This window comes from Oncorhynchus clarkii, chromosome 14 (genome assembly GCF_045791955.1).
Source record: "Oncorhynchus clarkii lewisi isolate Uvic-CL-2024 chromosome 14, UVic_Ocla_1.0, whole genome shotgun sequence".
Classification (NCBI taxonomy): domain Eukaryota; kingdom Metazoa; phylum Chordata; class Actinopteri; order Salmoniformes; family Salmonidae; genus Oncorhynchus; species Oncorhynchus clarkii.
Window position 1 is genome coordinate 22,893,077 of NC_092160.1, and position 20,790 is coordinate 22,913,866.

A 20,790-nucleotide genomic window follows, 5' to 3' on the forward strand; every position below is an offset into this window, starting at 1 on the left:
ATTCAAGGCACACTTAACCAGCATGACTACCACAGCATTCTGCAGCGATACACCATCCCATCTGGTTTGCGCTTAGTGGGATTATCATTTGTTTTTCAACAGGACAATGACCCAAAACACCTCCAGGCTGTGTAAGAGCTATTTGACAAAGAAGGAGAGTGATGGAGTGCTGCATCAGATGATCTGGCCTCCACAATCACCCAACCTCAACCCAATTGAGATGGTTTGGGATGAGTTGGACCGCAGAGTGAAGGAAAAGCAGCCAACAGGTGCTCAGCATATGTGGGAACTCCTTCAAGACTGTTGGAAAAGCATTCCAGGTGAAGCTGGTTGAGAGAATGCCAAGAGTGTGCAAATCTGTCATCAAGGCAAAGAGTGGCTACTTTGAAGAATCTCAAATATAAAACATATTTTTTGGTTACTACATGATTACATACAGTTGAAGTCGGAGGTTTACATACACTTAGGTTGAAAGTCATTAAAACTCGTTTTTCACTCCATAAATTTCTTGTTAACAAACTATAGTTTTGGCAAGTCGGTTAGGACACCTACTTTGTGCATGACAAATAATTTTTCCAACAATTGTTTACAGACAGATTATTTCACTGTATCACAATTCCAGTGGGTCAGAAGTTTACATACACTAAGTTGACTGTGCCTATAAACACCTTGGAAAATTCCAGAAAATGATGTCATGGCTTTAGAAGCTTCTGATAGGCTAATTGACATCATTTGAGCCAATTGGAGGTGTACATGTGGATGTATTTCAAGGCCTAACTTCAAACTCAGTGCCTCTCTGCTTGTCATCATGGGAAAATCAAAATAAATCAGCCAAGACCTCAGAAAAAAAATTGTAGACCTCAACAAGTCTGGTTCATCCTTGGGAGCAATTTCCAAATGCCTCAAGGTACCATGTTCATCTGTACAAACAATAGTACGCAAGTATAAACACCATGGGACCACGCAGCCGTCATACCACTCAGAAAGGAGACATGTTCTGTCTCCTAGAGATGAACGTACTTTGGTGCAAAAAGTGCAAATCAATCCCAGAACAACAGCAAAGGACCTTGTGAAGATGCTGGAGAAAACAGGTACAAAAGTATCTTTATCCACAGTAAAACGAGTCCTATATCGACATAACCTGAAAGGCCGCTCAGCAAGGAAGAAGACACTGCTCCAAAACTACGGTTTGCAACTGCACATGGGGAAAAGATCGCACTTTTTGGAGAAATGTCCTCTGGTCTGATGAAACAAAAATAGAACTTTTGGCAATAACGACCATCGTTATATTTGGAGGAAAAAGGGTGAGGCTTGCAAGCCGAAGAACACATCCCAACCGTGAGGCAAGGGGTGGCAGTATCATGTTGTGGGGGTGCTTTGCTGCACGAGGGACTGGTGCACTGCACAAAATAGATGGCATCATGAGGTAGAAAAATTATATATTGAAGCAACATCTCAGGACATCAGTCCGGAAGTTAAAGCTTGGTCGCAAATGGGTCTTCCAAATGGACAGTGACCCCAAGCATACTTCCAAAGTTGTGGCAAAATGGCTTAAGGACAACAAAGTCAAGGTATTGGAGTGGCCATCACAATGCCCTGACCTCAATCCTATGGAAAGTCTGTGGGCAGAACTGATAAAGCGTGTACGAGCAAGGAGGCCTACAAACCTGACTCAGTTACACCAGCTCTTTCAGGAGGAATTGGCCAAAATTCACCCAACTTATTGTGGGAAGCTTGTGGAAGGCTACCTAAAATGTTTGACCCAAGTTAAACCAAATACTAATTGAGTGTATGTAAACTTCTGACCCACTCTGAATGTGATGAAACAAATAAAAGCTGAAATAAATCATTCTCTCTACTATTATTCTGACATTTCACATTCTTAAAATAAAGTGGTGATCCTAACTAAGACAGGGAATTTTTACTAGGATTAAATGTCAGGAATGGTGAAAAACTGAGTTTAAATGTATTTGCCTAAGGTGTATGTAAACTTCTGACTTCTGTATGTCCTCCTCTTTATGTGTTATTTCATAGTATTGATGTCTTAATTATTATTCTACAATGTAGAAAATACTAAAAATAAAGAAAAACCCTGAAATTAGTAGTTGTGTCCAAATGACTGGTTCTATACTTCCCAACCAACTCTTATACAATGAAAATCAATGTAAATATGGTCTTCTATTCAAATGAAATCTATAAAATGGTATTTTGTACTTCAGCCGACAGGTTAGTTGGTTTAATTTAATTTGCCTCTATATTACAATTTTATGATAATCACATAGATTGCTTTCCCGCATGGGTTCTTTGTCCATGAATACAGAGGCTGTCAAGGCTATAGCTCATATTTATTTGAGGCCTCTGCAGCCTTTCAAGGATTCTGGGTATTGAAACTTGAATGTATATGAGGGTTCTAAGTTATCTGTGGATATAATACTATTTTATATGGTCCTCCTTCATTTGATACTTTTTAATGATGTAAAGGATGTGTTGTCAATTAAAATTCATACAGATAATCCTATTCTTATGTTAAACCTTTTGAAACCTTCAACTCTTCTTGACGTAAGTATCAGAATAAGTATTGTTGTCCGTTAGTATACTCCAATCAGGGTAGGGGTGGTGGGGGGGGTCTAGATTTTAAAATTTAAAAAAAATATATATATAAAAATGTCTGTCGTATTCATACTGTAGCCTCCAGTACATTCTGACCTGCACAGTGCATTCCGGTTTTACCATAATTTAGAACCCTTTACTATAACTTGGAACCCTTTACTATAACTTAGAACCTTTTACCATAAGACAGCAAGCTGGGCAGTTCTATAAAATTATATAAAGGGGAAGTTTGGGTCCTGGATGCTGAATTGGCTGAAAGCTGTGGAATATCAAACATTATAAACTGGGCGGTTCGAGCCCTGAATGCTGATTGGTATATCAGACCGTATACCCCGGGAATGACAAAACATTGAATATACCATGGGTATGATGAAAAAATACTTGTTAAGTGCTGAAAGCCATGGTTTATCAGACCGTATACCACGTGACTGACAAAACATTGATTGTATTACTTTAATTAATTTGGTAACCAGTTTATAATAGCAATAATGCACCTCAGGGGTTTGTGCCTAAGAACAGCACTTGGCCGTGGTATATTGGCCATATTCCACACCCCCTCGTGCCTTATTGCTTAAATATACCACACCCCCTCGGACCTTATTGCTTAACTATACCACAACGCGTGTGTAATATGGCTCCCCGAAATGATGCCGAATCGTAACCCAAAATGGTTGCCTTTATTTGTATTTAATTGCACAGCCCGGTGTTGATTATAACGCAGCTACTTGCAGCAGAAGACAATACTAATACACACACATTCTATTCACTGGAAAGAAAACTCATTGTTAGCTTGCTTTGTGCACCTCTGCAGCTAGCAAGCTAGGTAGGTCACTAGCTAACTCAAGGATCTCTCACCAATATAGTTGTTTTCCACCTAACCTTGGAAACAGCAGGTCAAACGAGGAACATATGGGACTATTTCGCTTGTTTTAGTTTTGCCACTTGCGTAATGACTGCATCATTGTAACAGACCAGATAAATGAATGTCCATCACTGCCCACAGCGAGTCACCAAATGAGGTAAAGCAAGAGCTTTGAGCAAGAACCTAAGCAAATGCAAGCTAGCCAGCAACCAACATTTACCTGACACATTTCTCCCTGTTATTAGACCTGCGTCATAAAATGATGGTAAACAGCAATCAACTCTTAAATAGCTATTCTTAACTTTTGGACTTGTTAGTTTGTTTTCTCACATCGACCAAGAATGCTGAACTGTCTTTCAGGAGCAGTAACATCAGTCTGGAAGGTTTGTTGCTTCACCAACGGCCTTACAGAAAAGGGAGAAAGCTTAAGCAAATTCAACATGACCTTTTGTTTCGCACAACACTGCCATATGTTGTCTCTAACCTCAAACAGGTGATTCTCAGGTTCAAAGGGCATGTACAAGACTACTGAGGCAGGTAATCTCAAGCAGCAGCCGGTTTTCCGCATCCATACTGCTGCCTCCCTCCAACATGGCTCATCCACACTGCTGCCTCCCTCCAACATGGCTCATCTACACTGCTGCCTCCCTCCAACATGGCTCATCTATACTGCTGCCTTCCTCCAACATGGCTCATCCACACTGCTGCCTCCCTCCAACATGGCTCATCTACACTGCTGCCTCCCTCCAACATGGCTCATCCACACTGCTGCCTCCCTCCAACATGGCTCATCTACACTGCTGCCTCCCTCCAACATGGCTCATCTACACTGCTGCCTCCCTCCAACATGGCTCATCTACACTGCTGCCTCCCTCCAACATGGCTCATCTACACTGCTGCCTTCCTCCAACATGGCTCATCTACACTGCTGCCTCCCTCCAACATGGCTCATCCACACTGCTGCCTCCCTCCAACATGGCTCATCTACACTGCTGCCTCCCTCCAACATGGCTCATCTACACTGCTGCCTTCCTCCAACATGGCTCATCCACACTGCTGCCTCCCTCCAACATGGCTCATCTACACTGCTGCCTCCCTCCAACATGGCTCATCTACACTGCTGCCTTCCTCCAACATGGCTCATCTACACTGCTGCCTCCCTCCAACATGGCTCATCTACACTGCTGCCTTCCTCCAACATGGCTCATCCACACTGCTGCCTCCCTCCAACATGGCTCATCCACATTGCTGCCTTCCTCCAACATGGCTCATCCACATTGCTGCCTTCCTCCAACATGGCTCAGGCACTGCTGCCTTCCTCCAACATGGCTCATCTACACTGCTGCCTCCCTCCAACATGGCTCAGGCACTGCTGCCTTCCTCCAACATGGCTCATCTACACTGCTGCCTCCCTCCAACATGGCTCAGGCACTGCTGCCTTCCTCCAACATGGCTCAGGCACTGCACGCCCTTTTTTCCCTGAGTGTGATGCTGTGAGCTGGAATATGAGGCGCAGACTCATTACAATGCAGGGCAATGGATCAACCCCCGCAAAGAAATAACAAAGCTGGCAAAGACTTGGACTGAGACTCAGGCTCTTGTAGTTTCCACTGCCCATTTTTGGGAGGCTGATGAAAGGATTGGTTGCAGAAGGATTTTCCCCACGTGATGTCACAGCTCCTACCGGTAATGTTATCGAGTCTAACTCGGTGGCAGACCCAGGCTGGCACGAGGGCCTCCCAAACTTCCTCAGCTACTGCCTTATATGGATGGATGCCATGCACTATACATAGGATTGGTCACGCATGGCTTACCTCCAATCTGTGAAATGTCATTCCTCCGTCTTTCGAGAAGATCAGAAGCACTGATTGTACGGTGCAATTAAAGTATACATTTGTGCAAAATCACACAATCTGTCGAACTTTATCAACAAACTTTGTTCTTGCATGAAAAAAGCATACAGTATCTGCCCTCTAATATTACCATCATTATGACCAGTCATCCAGACCATAATTGTTGATACCTATATCACAAGCCAGTCATGAAAGTCATTAGCAAACAAAGTGTGGTTGGTGCTGCTTCATTTGACTGGTTAACACGAAATCTGTGTTATATCCCCTGCCTCTGAGAACGAGAGAGAGAGTCAATGGGCCTAATATGGAGTGATCTTCTCCAGGGGCAGAACCCTGGTAGTGGGCCTGTGTTCTTAGCCGCCACTCACACAGACCTGTCAAATGCATACTGACATTCTCTCAATCCAATTAATTAGGGCCTAACAAGCTATGGGAATGGGTGGGATTGGGTACGGAGTGATGGCAGAGGCACAACCCTTTTACAGATCCAACCGTCAGCATTTCAGAGGATGCCCAGTAATGAGGTGGCTGAAAGAACTTGGTGGCTCGTGTCATGTGCCTTGGCTCACCTAGAGGATACATTTGCTGGTGACGTCTGTGGGAAATCTGGACTTTCTCCCGCTGTAATACTTTGGTAGAGTGCTTAAATTTCAAATCACAGTTATAGTAATGCTGTGAACGCACTGCGTGGCTTTGTGAAACAGTCACCAAACTGAAACAAAGAGCATAGCAGCGACATAATATTTTTGAAAGTAAGACCAAATTTTTATTTTTAGTTATTATGGATCCCCATTAGCTGCTGCCTTGGCAGCTGGGGTCTAGCAAAATTAAAGCAGTTTATACAATAATAAAATACATTACAATACATTCACAGACTGTGTGCCCTTAGGCCCCACCACTACCACATATACACAGTACAAAATCCATGTGTACGTGTGTGCATAGTGCGTATGTTATCGTATGTGTCTGTGCCTATGTTTGTGTTGCTTCAGTCCCAGCTGTTCCATAAGGTGTTTTTTATCTGTTTTTTAAATCTAATTTTACTGCTTGCATGAGTTACTTGATGTGGAATAGAGTTCCATCTAGTCATGGTTCTATTTGGTACTGTATGCTTTCCATAGTCTGTTCTGGACTTGGGGACTGTAAAGAGACCTCTTGTGGTATGTCTTGTGGGGTATGCATGGGTGTCCGAGCTGTGCGCCAGTAGTTCAAAGAGACAGCTCGGTGCATTCAACATGTCAATACCTCTCATAACTACAAACCGTGATGAAGTCAATCTCTCCTCCACTTTGAGCCAGGAGAGATTGGCATGCATATTATTAATGTTAGCTCTCTGTGTACATCCAAGGGCCTGCCGTGCTGCCCTGTTCTGAACCAATGGCAATTTTCCTTTTTTGTGGCACCTGACCACACGACTGAACAGTAGTCCAGGTGTGACAAAACTAGGGCCTGTAGGACCTGCCTTGTTGACAGTGCTTTTAAGAAGGTAGAGCAGCACCTTATTATGGACAGACTTCTCCACATCTTAGCTACCGTTGTATCAATATGTTTTGGCCATGACAGTTCACAATCCAGGGTAGCTCCAAGCAGTTTAGTCACCTCAACTTGCTCCATTTCCACATGATTTATTACAAGATTTAGTTGAGGTTTAGGGTTTAGTGAATGATTTGTCCCAAATACAATGCTTTAGTTTTAGAAATATTTAGGACACATCCCAATGTTGAACAAGGGGAAGACTTGTTCTGTGCATAGAGGATTTGCAATTACAGTTTGCCTCCTCTTCCCTGAGTCTGAAATAATGAATCAAGTAGCGGTGAGCGGAGGTGGCAGCCTCTCCTGCATGGACCAGATGTTGTAAATCCACGGAATCTTCCAGAGACAGGTGCCCTCCAGCCGGTTCCTGTCTGCTGCCTTGGTAATGGTTTGTTTCCTTTCCTGGAACACTGGAGAAATCAGGCAGCACCACTCCAACCTCTATCATCTCCACATTACAAGGTTATACAGCATTTCCAATGCTGGCAGTGGTGTCCTATGACTCCGCTTTATAACGGCTACAATTACTGAGTGGCCAGAGTAAAGACAGTTCGGCCTGTGGGGTCAAAGGATTACCGGTATGTCTGTCTCTTGTTGCCATTATGCCATTTCCTGTATTTGGGCTGCTGTCAAGCAAAGATCTCTGATTTCTTGGTACAGGCCAGACAGTACTGATACAATTTATTATTTGGAGACAAACATTTCAGATCAGACTTTATATCTACAACCACAATGAGGCCACTAGACTGGTTTAATGGATTTGATTAACTGAAGAGCCCCTCATGAAAATAAACGTCACTGGATTAATTTCGGCAAAAAACTATTTGGTGCCACTGGTATTCTGGCTGTGCCTACTGACTAGACTGGATTTTATTTATATTGGTTGCTGAACTGCAGTGTAATTCACTTCACTGTGCATGTAGGCAAACATTTGAATGGCCCCATAGTAATTACATGCCATGGAGATTGAGGCCACATTTATGTTTAATAAAATAATAACAAACCAAATAATACATGCATAGTGATGGATATAAAACCTGTTCAGTTAGTGGATCCCATTCATCCTGCCTGTCATAAAAGCTGTGTTGCGACCACAATGAAATTAGACAGCTGCATCCATCACGGCTTTGCCAGCGATGTCTTCTTAGAGCTCACTCCCGGGCTCTATCTCCCGTTTTTCAATTATGTATTTTGTGTACTCTTCCCCCTGTTTCCTCAATTTCTTTGGCTTACATCTCCAAAACTTCAGGGATTAAAAAGGGATGAAGAAAGGATGAATACTGTCATAAATCGTTTTAGATTTTCTGGTAGTAAAGATGAGAGGGATACCTGGTGAAAACAAAAATGTAATCCTAAAGATACCAACTGTACACAGTACCTCTCATGTTTACTGATGCAAGAGACGTTAAAAGGAACGTGAAACAAAAATAACTCCATTAAAACAACACTATGATGAAAGTTATCAAAAGAGTCCAAATTTATCCCAGCAGGAACAGAAAGAGGTCCATGGTTTCACCTCCAATCTCACCTTTTTTAAACCAGTAACAGTCTGCAATTTCAAGTCTGACATTTAATTAAATAAATTATTTCTCTGAGGATCTTACAAAACTATAGTGGACCATAGGTCCGCAGCTCTGTTTCCGATTGACGCAGGTAAACCGGCTGCTGATGTCGCATCTGAAGGGGAGTCAGTCTTCCTTGAAACACTTCCTCACATTTCCTCTTCATCACAGATGGAATATTAGGTAAACATACTCATTCTCACTCAAAGACCATATTGTCTACATTAGGTGCAATCTGTGCAATCTAAATATAAATTTCACAGCTTACTACAGGAACTTTGAAATGTAAGTCCTTGGACAATTGACGGCCATTCTCTTTCCAACAAACCTATCTACCTAAATAAAACTTCAGGCAGTCATCCCAAGATAGCTATGTCCCAGAAGCACAGTGGCAGACTGGGTAGCTATTTGGTAGCCGAGCTTAAGCCCTCCATTTGAAGTTGTGTCACAAAGGAGCTGTGTCTACCTGTCTGGAACAGGCTTTCTCTCTGGATAACCGCCGACAGACTCCGAACTAATGAGGCTCTGTTTGGCCCTTGGAGGCCACTGTATGTCTATAACCCCAGAGCCATCTCCTGAATTTCTTAACAGGCCTGGTGAGGGGAGAGCCACAGCTTTTAGCCCTACCAAGTACCATTTCAGTCCAACTTCGCATTTTTAGCTCCGGTATCAACAGTAATTTCCAAATGACCACAAAGATGAATATTGAGCCAAGGACCTCAGGAGTTCTTCAACTGTGACTCGCTCCTAACTCCTTAAATGTGCTGTCTGGAGCTAGTAGGGTTTAATATTGTAGGCAGATGATTACGTGTAGTATTGAATAATGTCAGGAGGAAAGGTCAAAGCCATCAAGCTGATTGGCACTAGATGAATGGCAAAGTTCCGGGCAGCAAGGTTTAAAGCGTCTATAAGGCCCAGGCAATAGGTTTTAAAGCATCTATAAGGCGCAGACAATAGGTTTTAAAGCATCTATAAGGCCCAGACAATAGGTTTTAAAGCATCTATAAGGCCCAGACAATAGGTTTCAAAGCATCTATAAGGCCCAGACAATAGGTTTCAAAGCATCTATAAGGCCCAGACAATAGGTTGTAAAGCATCTATAAGGCCCAGACAATAGGTTGTAAAGCATCTATAAGGCCCAGACAATAGGTTTTAAAACATCTATAAGGCCCAAACAATAGGTTTTAAAGCATCTATAAGGCCTAGACAATAGGTTTTAAAACATCTATAAGGCCCATACAATAGGTTTTAAAGCATCTATAAGGCCCAGACAATAGGTTTTAAAACATCTATAAGGCCCGAACAATAGGTTTTAAAGCATCTATAAGGCCCAGACAATAGCAAGGGAACAGAGGCAGCGAACAGCTTTTAACATCAGGTTCTACCAGGAAGAACATCATGATGATCACATCTCAAACACTAATGACTGGGTCTGGATGGGTGGATAACTAGGTGGATGCTACAGTATGTATCCTTTTGATGATTTTATTTTTATTCAGGGGATGAAACGGCTACGGTACTTAACTGAAATGATACAAATCTGAGGAGGAAATTGTTTCCACTACTGTATAAAAACAAGATCTGAATGAAATCTGTTCATGTGACCTACTCAAAGACATCAAAATCACATCATTTTATGATGTGACACTTGTGACAATAGTATAATATTGTTATATTGGTTATTATAGGCATTACAATTCAATATTGAAATTGATTGCTTCCTAATATTTCTTTATAATGTGAAGATCAGTTGCAGTTTTTAGTGATGCATTTTCTATTGTTCTACCTCACAAGGACAAAGGGTCACACCTACTCCTGAGGACAAGTCTTATTATGAAGACAACAATAGGAGTTGTTTTTTTTATCATCAACAATGATACATATGAGCATCTGATGTGATTGTAATGACTTGGCCATTTCTCCCACATGAGAAAGCCGTGCACATCTGCTATATGCTCATCATGGGTAATACCTGCCTCAAATGAGATTTGTGACAAATCCCTTACAAGAGCACAGCCAATATGCTTGGTGATAGCATGCTTGGGGATGGCTTATCTGTCTCCATTAAAGACACGAGTCATGCCCCACAATGTCAAAACCCTTAAACCTCACATGACCTATATGATAGAATAGTGAGGTACCCATTGACTCCATAAAATAGTGAGAAACCTATTGAAATCGTCAAAATAGTGGGGAACCCATTGACTCCATTAGAATAGTCAGGAACCCATTGACTCCATTAGAATAGTCAGGAACGCATTGACTCCATTAGAATAGTCAGGAACCCATTGACTTCATTAGAATAGTAAGAAACCCATTGACTCCATTAGAATAGTGAGGAACCCATTGAATCCATTAGAAGCGATTCTGTCTGCATTTCGGTTCGTCTGACTCATATTGAAAAGCAGACAGAATCAGACAGAATCAGGTGTGAACATTACACACTGTAAAAGTGCTAATTTATCCGTGATTAGTGCCTGTTGTATTTTTCTAAAGCAGAAATGTCTTACGTTTGATAGTTTAAAGCTAATTTTCAGCCATTAGATTAATCCCTACCAATTCAAAACTCTCACTCCTGCTATGGAGTAGTTGTCAATCATTTTCAAATTGAAATGGTTCCTAGTCTCGATGCCACCCGATATCATTTCTTACCAATTCAATATGAACCAATAATATTCAATGCAATCACCTTGCGCTACAGTTGGACTTGGCTCCTTGATATCAAATGGTAGTGATCTGACTGATGTACCATAGATGGTATCTCTAAGTTAACATGGTGGGCGAATAAATAGAAAAACCAAAAAGGGAACATTGCATTGCACAAACGTATTCAATCCTGTATCGTTTTGGCCCCCATATGGATCTGTCAAAGGCAAACCGTGTGCACATTCATCATGCAGATACTATCAATGCTTGGACAGTCTCTTCTGGCTTTTTAAATTCTTCTCCTTTCTCATTGGGGTGGACAAGGTGGTTATTCACACTGAGCTCCAACTCATCTGAATGCAGTATCTGGCCTTCCTGTTAGATGAATGTCTTCTTTGAGACCCTAGGCCCTGGAAGGAAGATCATCATCCCTCTTGGTCTACATCTCTCTCGAACCCAAAGAGGTAGAGATTACTGTAGTTTCACAAAACCAGCTAGTCTTAATGAGTCATCAGGTTTACAGCAACCTAAGATACGATATTTCGATATATTATATATATATCGAAATACTGTAGAATAGTCAGGAATATATATATATATATATATATATATATATATATATATATATACACTGCTCAAAAAAATAAAGGGAACACTAAAATAACACATCCTAGATCTGAATGAATGAAATATTCTTATTAAATACTTTTTTCTTTACATAGTTGAATGTGCTGACAACAAAATCACACAAAAATTATCAATGGAAATCAAATTTATCAACCCATGGAGGTCTGGATTTGGAGTCACACTCAAAATTAAAGTGGAAAACCACACTACAGGCTGATCCACCTTTGATGTAATGTCCTTAAAACAAGTCAAAATGAGGCTCAGTAGTGTGTGTGGCCTCCACGTGCCTGTATGACCTCCCTACAATGCCTGGGCATGCTCCTGATGAGGTGGCGGATGGTCTCCTGAGGGATCTCCTCCCAGACCTGGACTAAAGCATCCGCCAACTCTTGGACAGTCTGTGGATGGAGCGAGACATGATGTCCCAGATGTGCTCAATTGGATTCAGGTCTGGGGAACGGGCAGGCCAGTCCATAGCATCAATGCCTTCCTCTTGCAGGAACTACTGACACACTCCAGCCACATGAGGTCTAGCATTGTCTTGCATTAGGAGGAACCCAGGGCCAACCGCACCAGCATATGGTCTCATAAGGGGTCTGAGGATCTCGGCAGTCAGGCTACCTCTGGCGAGCAAATGACCCCCCAAAGAAATGCCACCCCACACCATGACTGACCCACCGCCAAACCGGTCATGCTGGAGGATGTTGCAAGCAGCAGAACGTTCTCCACGGCGTCTCCAGACTCTGTCACGTCTGTCACGTGCTCAGTGTGAACCTGCTTTAATCTGTGAAGAGCACAGGGCGCCAGTGGAGAATTTGCCAATCTTGGTGTTCTCTGGCAAATGCCAAACGTCCTGCACGGTGTTGGGCTGTAAGCACAACCCCCACCTGTGGACGTCGGGCCCTCATACCACCCTCATGGACTCTGTTTCTGACCGTTTGAGCAGACACATGCACATTTGTGGCCTGCTGGAGGTCATTTTGCAGGGCTCTGGTAGTGCTCCTCCTGCTCCTCCTTACACAAAGGCGGAGGTAGCGGTCCTGCTGCTGGGTTGTTGCCCTCCTACGGCCTCCTCCACGTCTCCTGATGTAATGGCCTGTCTCCTGGTAGCGCCTCCATGCTCTGGACACTACGCTGACAGACACAGCAAACCTTTTTGCCACAGCTCGCATTGATGTGTCATCCTGGATGAGCTGCACTACCTGAGCCACTTGTGTGGGTTGTAGACTCCGTCTCATGCTACCACTAGAGTGAAAGCACCGCCAGCACTCAAAAGTGACCAAAACATCAGCCAGGAAGCATAGGAACTGAGAAGTGGTCTGTGGTCACCACCTGCAGAACCACTCCTTTATTGGGGGTGTCTTGCTAATTGCCTATAAATTTCCACCTGTTGTCTATTCCATTTGCACAACAGCATGCGACATTTATTGTCAATCAGTGTTGCTTCCTAAGTGGACAGTTTGATTTCACAGAAGTGTGATTGACTTGGAGATACATTGTGTTGTTTAAGTGTTCCCTTTATTTTTTTGAGTAGTGTATATACATACATACACACACACATAGTGCCTTCAGAAAGTATTCACACACCGCTTGACTTTTCCAAATGTTGCTGTGTTACAAATTTTGTGTCACTGATCTACACACAATACCGCATAATGTTAAAGAGGAATTATGTTTTTAGAAGTGTTTACAAATTAATTAGAAATTAAATGTCTTGAGTCAGTAAGTATTCAACCTTTTTGTTATGGCAAGCCTAAATAAGTTCAGGAGTAAAAATGTGCTAACAAGTCACATAATGAGTTGCATGGACTTAACTTTTGTGCAATAGTGTTTAACATGATTTTTAAATGACTATCCCATCTCTGTAACCCACACATACAGATAATTGTAACGTCCCTATATTGAGCAGTGAATTTCAAGCACACAACCACAAAGACCAGGGAGGTTTTCGTATGGTTCGCAAAGATGGAAACCTGACATTGAATATCCCTTTGAGCATGGTGCAGTTATTCATTTTACATTTTGGAAGGTGTATCAATACACCAGGTCAAAACAAAGATACATGCGTCCTTACTAACTCATTTGCTGGAGAGAAAGGAAACCGCTCAGGAATTTATACATGAGGACAATGGTGACTTTAAAACTGTTACAGAGTTTAATGGCTGTGATAAGAGAAAAATGATGATGCATCAACAACATTGTAGTTACTACACAATACTAACATAAATGACAGAGTGAAAAGAAGGAAGCCAGTACAGAATAAAAATATTATAAAACATATAATTCAAGTAATACTGCGAAAAATGTGTCAAAGCAATTAACTCTTTGTCTTAAATATAAAACGCTATGTTTGGGGCAAATCAAACAGAACACATCACTGAGTACCACTCTTCATATTTTCAAGAAAGGTGGTGGCTGCATCATGATCTGGGTATGCTTGTCATCGGTAAGGACTAGGGAGTCTAAGAAACAGAACAGAGCTAAGCACAGGCAAAATCCTGAAGGAAAACCTGGTTCAGAGACAAATTCACCTTTCAGCAGAACAATAACCTAAAACAAAAGGCAAATAAATAAATAAATAAACATTGGAGTTGCTTACCAAGACTACATTGAATGTTCCCGAGTGGCCTAGTTACAGTTTTGACTTAAATCAACTTGAAAATATATGGCAAGACTTGAAAATGGCTGTCTAGCAATGATCAACAACCAACTTGACAGAGCTTGACACATTTTTTATAGAATAATGGGCAATTATTGTACAATCCAGGTGTGCAAAGCTCTTAGAGACATATCCAGAAAGGCTCACAGTTGTAATCTGCTGCTGAAAGTGATTTTAACATGTATTGACTCAGGGGTTGAAAACTTCTCTAATGAAGTGTTTCGTTTTCCATTAATAAAAATGATAATACATCAAAAATCTTCCACGTTGACAAAAAAATTACAATTAAATCTATTTGATTGCCACTTTGTAACATAACAAAATGGGGGCAAACTACCTGCCCTCCAGGACACCTACACCACCCGATGTCACAGGAAGGCCATAAAGATCATCAAGGACAACAACCACCCGAGCCACTGCCTGTTCACCCCGCTATTATCCAGAAGGCGAGGTCAGTACAGGTGCATCAAAGCAGGGACCGAGAGACTGAAAAACAGCTTCTATCCCAAGGCCATCAGACTGTTAAACAGCCACCACTAACATTGAGTGTCTGCTGCCAACACACTGACTCAACTCCAGCCACTTTAATAATGGAAATTGATGGAAATTGATGTAAAAAATATATCACTAGCCACATTAAACAATGCTACTTAATATAATGTTTACATACCATACATTACTCATCTCATATGTATATGTATATACTGTAATCTATATCATCTACTGCATCTTTATGTAATACATGTATCACTAGCCACTTTAAACTATGCCACTTTGTTTACATACCCTACATTACTCATCTCATATGTATATACTGTACTCGATACCATCTACTGCATCTTCCCTATGCCGTTCTGTACCATCACTCACATATATCTTTATGTACATATTCTTTATCCCTTTACACTTGTGTGTATAAGGTAGTAGTTTTGGAATTGTCGGAACTAGAAGCACAAGCATTTCGCTACACTCGCATTAACATCTGCTAACCATGTGTATGTGACAAATACAATTTGATTTGAAATATGGATAAAGTTAAGGGGTGTGAATACTTTATGAAGGCACTGTATATATTGTACACTGAGTGTACAGAACATTAGGAACATCTTCCTAATATTGACTTGCACGCCCTTTTGCCCTCATAACAGCCTCAATTCGTCAGGGCATGGACTCGAGAAGGTGTCGAAAGCGTTCCACAGGGATTCTGGCCCATGTTGACTCCAATGCTTCCGACAGTTATATGAAGTTGGCTGGTTGTCCTTTGGGTGGTGGACCATTTTTAATACACACGGGAAACTGTTGCGAGTGAAAATCACAGCAGCGTTGCAGTTCTTGACACACTCAAACAGGTGCGCCTGGCACCTACTACCATACCCTGTTCAAAGGCACTTAAATAGTTTATATTTATATTATTTTACATTCTAAATATTCTAAATGGCACACATACACAATCCATGTCTCAATTGTCTCAAGGCTTAAAAATCCTTCTTTAACCTGTCTCCTCCCCTTCATCTACACTGATTGAAGTGGATTTAACAAGTGACATCAATAAGGGATCATAGCTTTCACCTGGTCAGTCTGTCATCGAAAGAGCAGGTATTCTTAATGTCTTGTACACTCAGTGTAAATTCAGCTGTAGAATATTCTTCTATATTTAACCATATATTCTCATAATGCTCTCCACGGAAATGGAAAGATGGTAATATGTGTAAGTCTAGTTCTTACAGATGGTCACTGATTCCATCCCAGACCGAGTGTTTCCTTTAGTACAGTATGTGCTCTTTTATTGCATTCCTGGAAATTGACATCATTATGAATCCCCAGTGTTAGCGATGTGCAATGGGAGCAGTTTGATCAAACAGGCTGTTCTATCTATATGCTGTTGTTTGACATGGTTATGTGAGTTAAACCCCAGTCTTATCAACCACACTGCTGCCTCGTCAGTAGGCCACATAAATGCATAATGTCATCTACAGAAATTGTGATCTATGTACACTGTGCCTGTGCTGTGAATTGTTGCCTCTGCTCATTAGTTTGGACAAGTGGCTCAACAACAATGCAATTACCTCAGAAATGTGCCAATGTAAATACAAAACACCTAAAATACAGCAAGTTTGTGTGAGAACAAAAGACAATGATTGAATACTTAAGCTGGAAAATTGCACCATTATGCTTCTGTTGAGGTAAAGCTACAGTTGTGGATGCATACCGGCAAGATCCATCCGTTATCAATGACAACTGCAAACACCTAATTTCTTCATCTGTTCTAGCTACCTTACCTTGAATTCAAAATCAAATTCAAAGGCTGGTATACACTAACCCAAAGGAACTAACTATCGCTTGTGCATAATTACATGATGTGGTTAGTTTCAAGGATGTTAAGACCATTGACCTTGCGTTTTCAGAGAAGAAAACGGCAGACCATCCAATTGGCTTAAACAGACCTCTTCTCCACCTTATGTCTATTGAATAGACATTGAATCATATCATGTTATGATTCTCAATGCATAACTGTATTCATTTCCTTTCAGAATTCCCCACCTCCAACCCCTTCATTTCTCTAATGAAGACAGTCCTAGAGTTGCTGAAGAGAATATCAATACTGAGGCAGGATTTAGTGTAAATGTCTGTTCTCCTGTTAGCCAGCTGTTGATACGTTGGGAATGCCAGTTCCCAATTGAGATAGGAATGATCAACTCTGGTGTCATGGCCATGTCAATAATCATAATGGTATTACCCCCGCCTTGCAACAAGGTCAGGATTAACATGTCAGTGTTGTCTTGACTAATAGACATTGATAGTTTACAACTTGTGGCTCTCCTTTCTCACTTGCACGCATCAGAGGCAAAAAATCGATAGCGACTTCATCCAATCACACTGAGAGAGTCTGCCATTCAACAATGATGACGAAGCCACCCAGGTACCTCTGTGAAATTGGTTGAAATTATTAATATGGGGGAATGTGTCACCTTTTCTATACTGTTACTCTGAAATCAGTCAAACGTTCAGTAGAACAGTTCAGTGCAGAGCAGTCCGACCACTCATAAAGTGATGGAAAAATGTGATGTATCTGGTTGAATTGAGTAAATATATGCCCAAGTAGGATTAGATAGAATGATATTCATAGGATTCATAGAGTCCTATGAATGCTACAGCTAGATTGGACCTAGTGGACCAATTTGTACATTAACCATTCTCCATTCGGGCTACAAAGGCTTCGATTGCCTCCTTAACTCGATTGAATGCAGAAAAAAAACAGGAAAAATATGCATACTTTCTTTATGAAACACCATTTTCAACCATAATGATAGAGTGGTTAATGCCTAGGAATGATAGCACAGGATGTTGCGTATTGCGTTCAGCCAATCAGGTCGCAGTGGTCTGTTGTTTACCCCTGGCTGAAAGCGGGCACAAAATCTGGAAGTAGCATTGGCCACTCTTGCATGGTGGTGGAAAATGGTGTTTCATAAAAAAAAGTGTGCGAATTTTCCCCGTTTTTTTCCCAGCCATTAAATCAAGTTGTGGTATTAAAAAACATTCAGTTAATGTGTTCTGTCATGTACATGAGGTAGAATTGCATGACATGCGTTTTTAAAAAGGCATATTTTTTATTATGGCTTTATTATAAAGTGGCTTTTTCTTCAACAGTAAATATACTACCCATCGAATTGCATTTTGATGCATGGATTTGTTTACAGGGGTTGTGGTCAGGCAATTTCTTAATCTGGCCCTGTTTGAATGCTAAAATGAAACAACTCATTATCATCATCTGCAGGTCTTTGGGCTAGGTTGTAGCCTAATGCTGTCAGAGAGTAGTTGATGTACACACACGCACGTACACACACAATTTCAATGAGTTCCTACAATAGCCTACATGTTGACAATATCCCGTCATAATGGTGTATGCGGATTATTGGGCCATATAAATTATTTATACAGGTATCAGGACACCATAGAACACTTATGAAGTGCTAGTCAGTCACTAGATTTCGACCTCATATTGAGATTCAATGTGGCATACATTGCAAGGAAGTCATCACAGATTCTCCAAATGGCGTAAACATAATATCCGACAACTAAAATGTAGGCTAAATTATTGCAGGGCAACAACTAAATCACTCCTCATAATTTCTACCATAAAATCAACTTCCACCGAAATATATAATTGTGCTAGTGGGACCATTTTTTTATTGAAATATACATAGGTCAGTGATAGAAAATAAAAGCATACTTGATTTTCCTAAATATACTTTAGTAGCCTATTTGCTCAACAGAAAGAGTTATCCAAATATGCGGGTTTGCTGCATATTGCGAACAGGTTGCAAAACTGAAAATCTCCTTGGTTTCTGTATTCCATTAAATCTTTATCAGAGGAACGTGTCTATCAATACTCATTAATTGCAATATCTCGTAGGGCAGTACAGGTAGAAAGTACGCATGTTTACTTACCGAAGAAGACGAGATGAAATAGGTAAACTCCCCAAAGGTCCATTTTGATTTCCGATGTAAAATTATGTTTAAATGATTCCAGGTAACGCACCACTACACCTACACATTTGAAATTACACTCAAATACATCCTCCTGTACAAGTGGACTGAATTGTTACAAAGGGATTGATAACCAAAATAACTCCTTGTTCACTAAATGTTTCAGAATTCCATAAGTTTCCCGAAAAGTGGATGGATTAATCAAATGTCATGGACATAAATAAATTAAAATACGGGCGTAATCGTTATGTAAACGATCATGTAAAACGTGTTATAGACCCTGAAAAGTTATCTAGGCTACATCTAGGATCAGGTATGTGAGAGTTTGTGGTTGCCCGCCGCTGTTCTTTCTCCGCCGAAAGCAAGTCCTCTTCGAACGTATTTTCTGTTGGTAAGTGGGAAAGAGAGTGGCTCGGATGGACTAACTGCTGAGAGCGACGTAGGTGAGCATGAGGGAATGGGAGAGGGTGGGGGAGCAAAAGGGGTTACGTAGAGTGGTAGGGACAGTGACACATGACATGCAATGCTCGTGTAAAAAAAAAAATCACGCAGCATAATATCGCCTCTACAATGCTACAGGCATGTAGGTCAAGTTATATTGTACTATTTGTTTCCCAATTTTTCTCAGTCCCGATTGGAAAAGAAGATATACCTACCAATTAAGTGAAACTGACTAACAATGATGGATGAACAACACCATAATAGATAGTCTGACTGAATTCAACAAGATGCATACAAATGTCCCTGTACTTTAGGAGTGGTGTTGAATTTAAATATTTTTTTAATGTTTTATTATCCCAACTTTACGTGGCAACTGGCAAGGCCTGCATTGTTTATTCAGATTGAAGACAACTGTAAATAGGTCTACACACAATAAAGCTTTAAATTACCCTGTGACAGAATGATAAGAAAACATGCAAGAGGGAAAATAAATGTGTAATTAAAAGGGGTGCTAAAACAAAACCAAGTTTTGGATGGATACAATTCATATACGATCTATAATAGGAGACAGATAAGCTCCTGGGGGGGAAATAATATTTGGCTTTCGGCACTAAAATAATAATTTGCTGCTGTCTGCTTCAGTATCTGTTTATTATTTCTATCTTGTTTGTAAAGCACTTTTCTCAGTCATCGTTTTTTTCCATTCTTGGCTCTTGTATGGTTCTATCTTGGAAGAGACTACCAGATTCCATAACAGCTGGTCCATTTGTGGGTTGTTTTGTGAGAAACACGCAAGCCCGGGATTATGACTTTGTTGTTAAGAGTAACAATGACTGGGGAGGGATGAGGGAGGGTAAAGGCTCTGGGAGGTGGTTGGTTGGATAGATGGATGGGTGTTCTGCATTGCAGAATGTCTAGAATACCATGTGACTTGTTGTGCACGTAAAAATCTCTATAAAATATATCAAAGAGAAGAGTTGAAATGAAGCTGTGGACAGCCTTCTAATACCATGACACTGATTCTTGAACGGTTTAAAATATGACCATTGTGTCAAGTCCATCTTTAATATGTCAGAGACTCACAGCATCTTCTATCTAGAGAGCAGGGCTGGGAAACTCTGGTGCTGGAGAGCTGCGTTGGTTCCACACTTGATTAAAATGTTCAAATAATCATGGTCTTCAATTTGGACAATGATTCTTTCATGACGAGTGAAGTTCCATGACAGCAGTCGTCCAGGAAGTGCATTTGGGCTGTATTGATCCACCTTTTGGCTCAGCTCCAAAATGGTGACAGCAGCCAATTGAGTTTCCACATGATCCATCCAAACAGAGCTGGCAGGAGATAACCACCATCAACCATGTTGGATCACAGTATAAGGCTGCCTACAGGTCCAGCAGGATTGCTGCCATTGGACACAATGCAACATGGGCAGTATAGCAGCTTTCTTTGATTTCAAAGAAGGCATTCCCTCAGTGGCTGATGGCTCGTGGCAATGCCAGACGTCTGAT

The 20,790-nt window shown here is 41.2% G+C and overlaps 1 protein-coding gene across 1 annotated transcript in view; it reads right to left on the bottom strand.

The window, feature by feature from the left end:
- LOC139366027 (GDNF family receptor alpha-4-like) overlaps positions 1-19,237 on the bottom strand; it is a 70,677-nt gene extending 51,440 nt beyond the window's left edge. Inside the window, exon 1 of the mRNA XM_071103106.1 lies at positions 18,802-19,237. Coding sequence (XP_070959207.1) covers positions 18,802-18,844 — 43 coding nt within the window. The 5' untranslated portion in view covers positions 18,845-19,237. The remainder of the gene's footprint in view (positions 1-18,801) is intronic.
- Between the last annotated feature and the right edge of the window lie 1,553 nt (positions 19,238-20,790).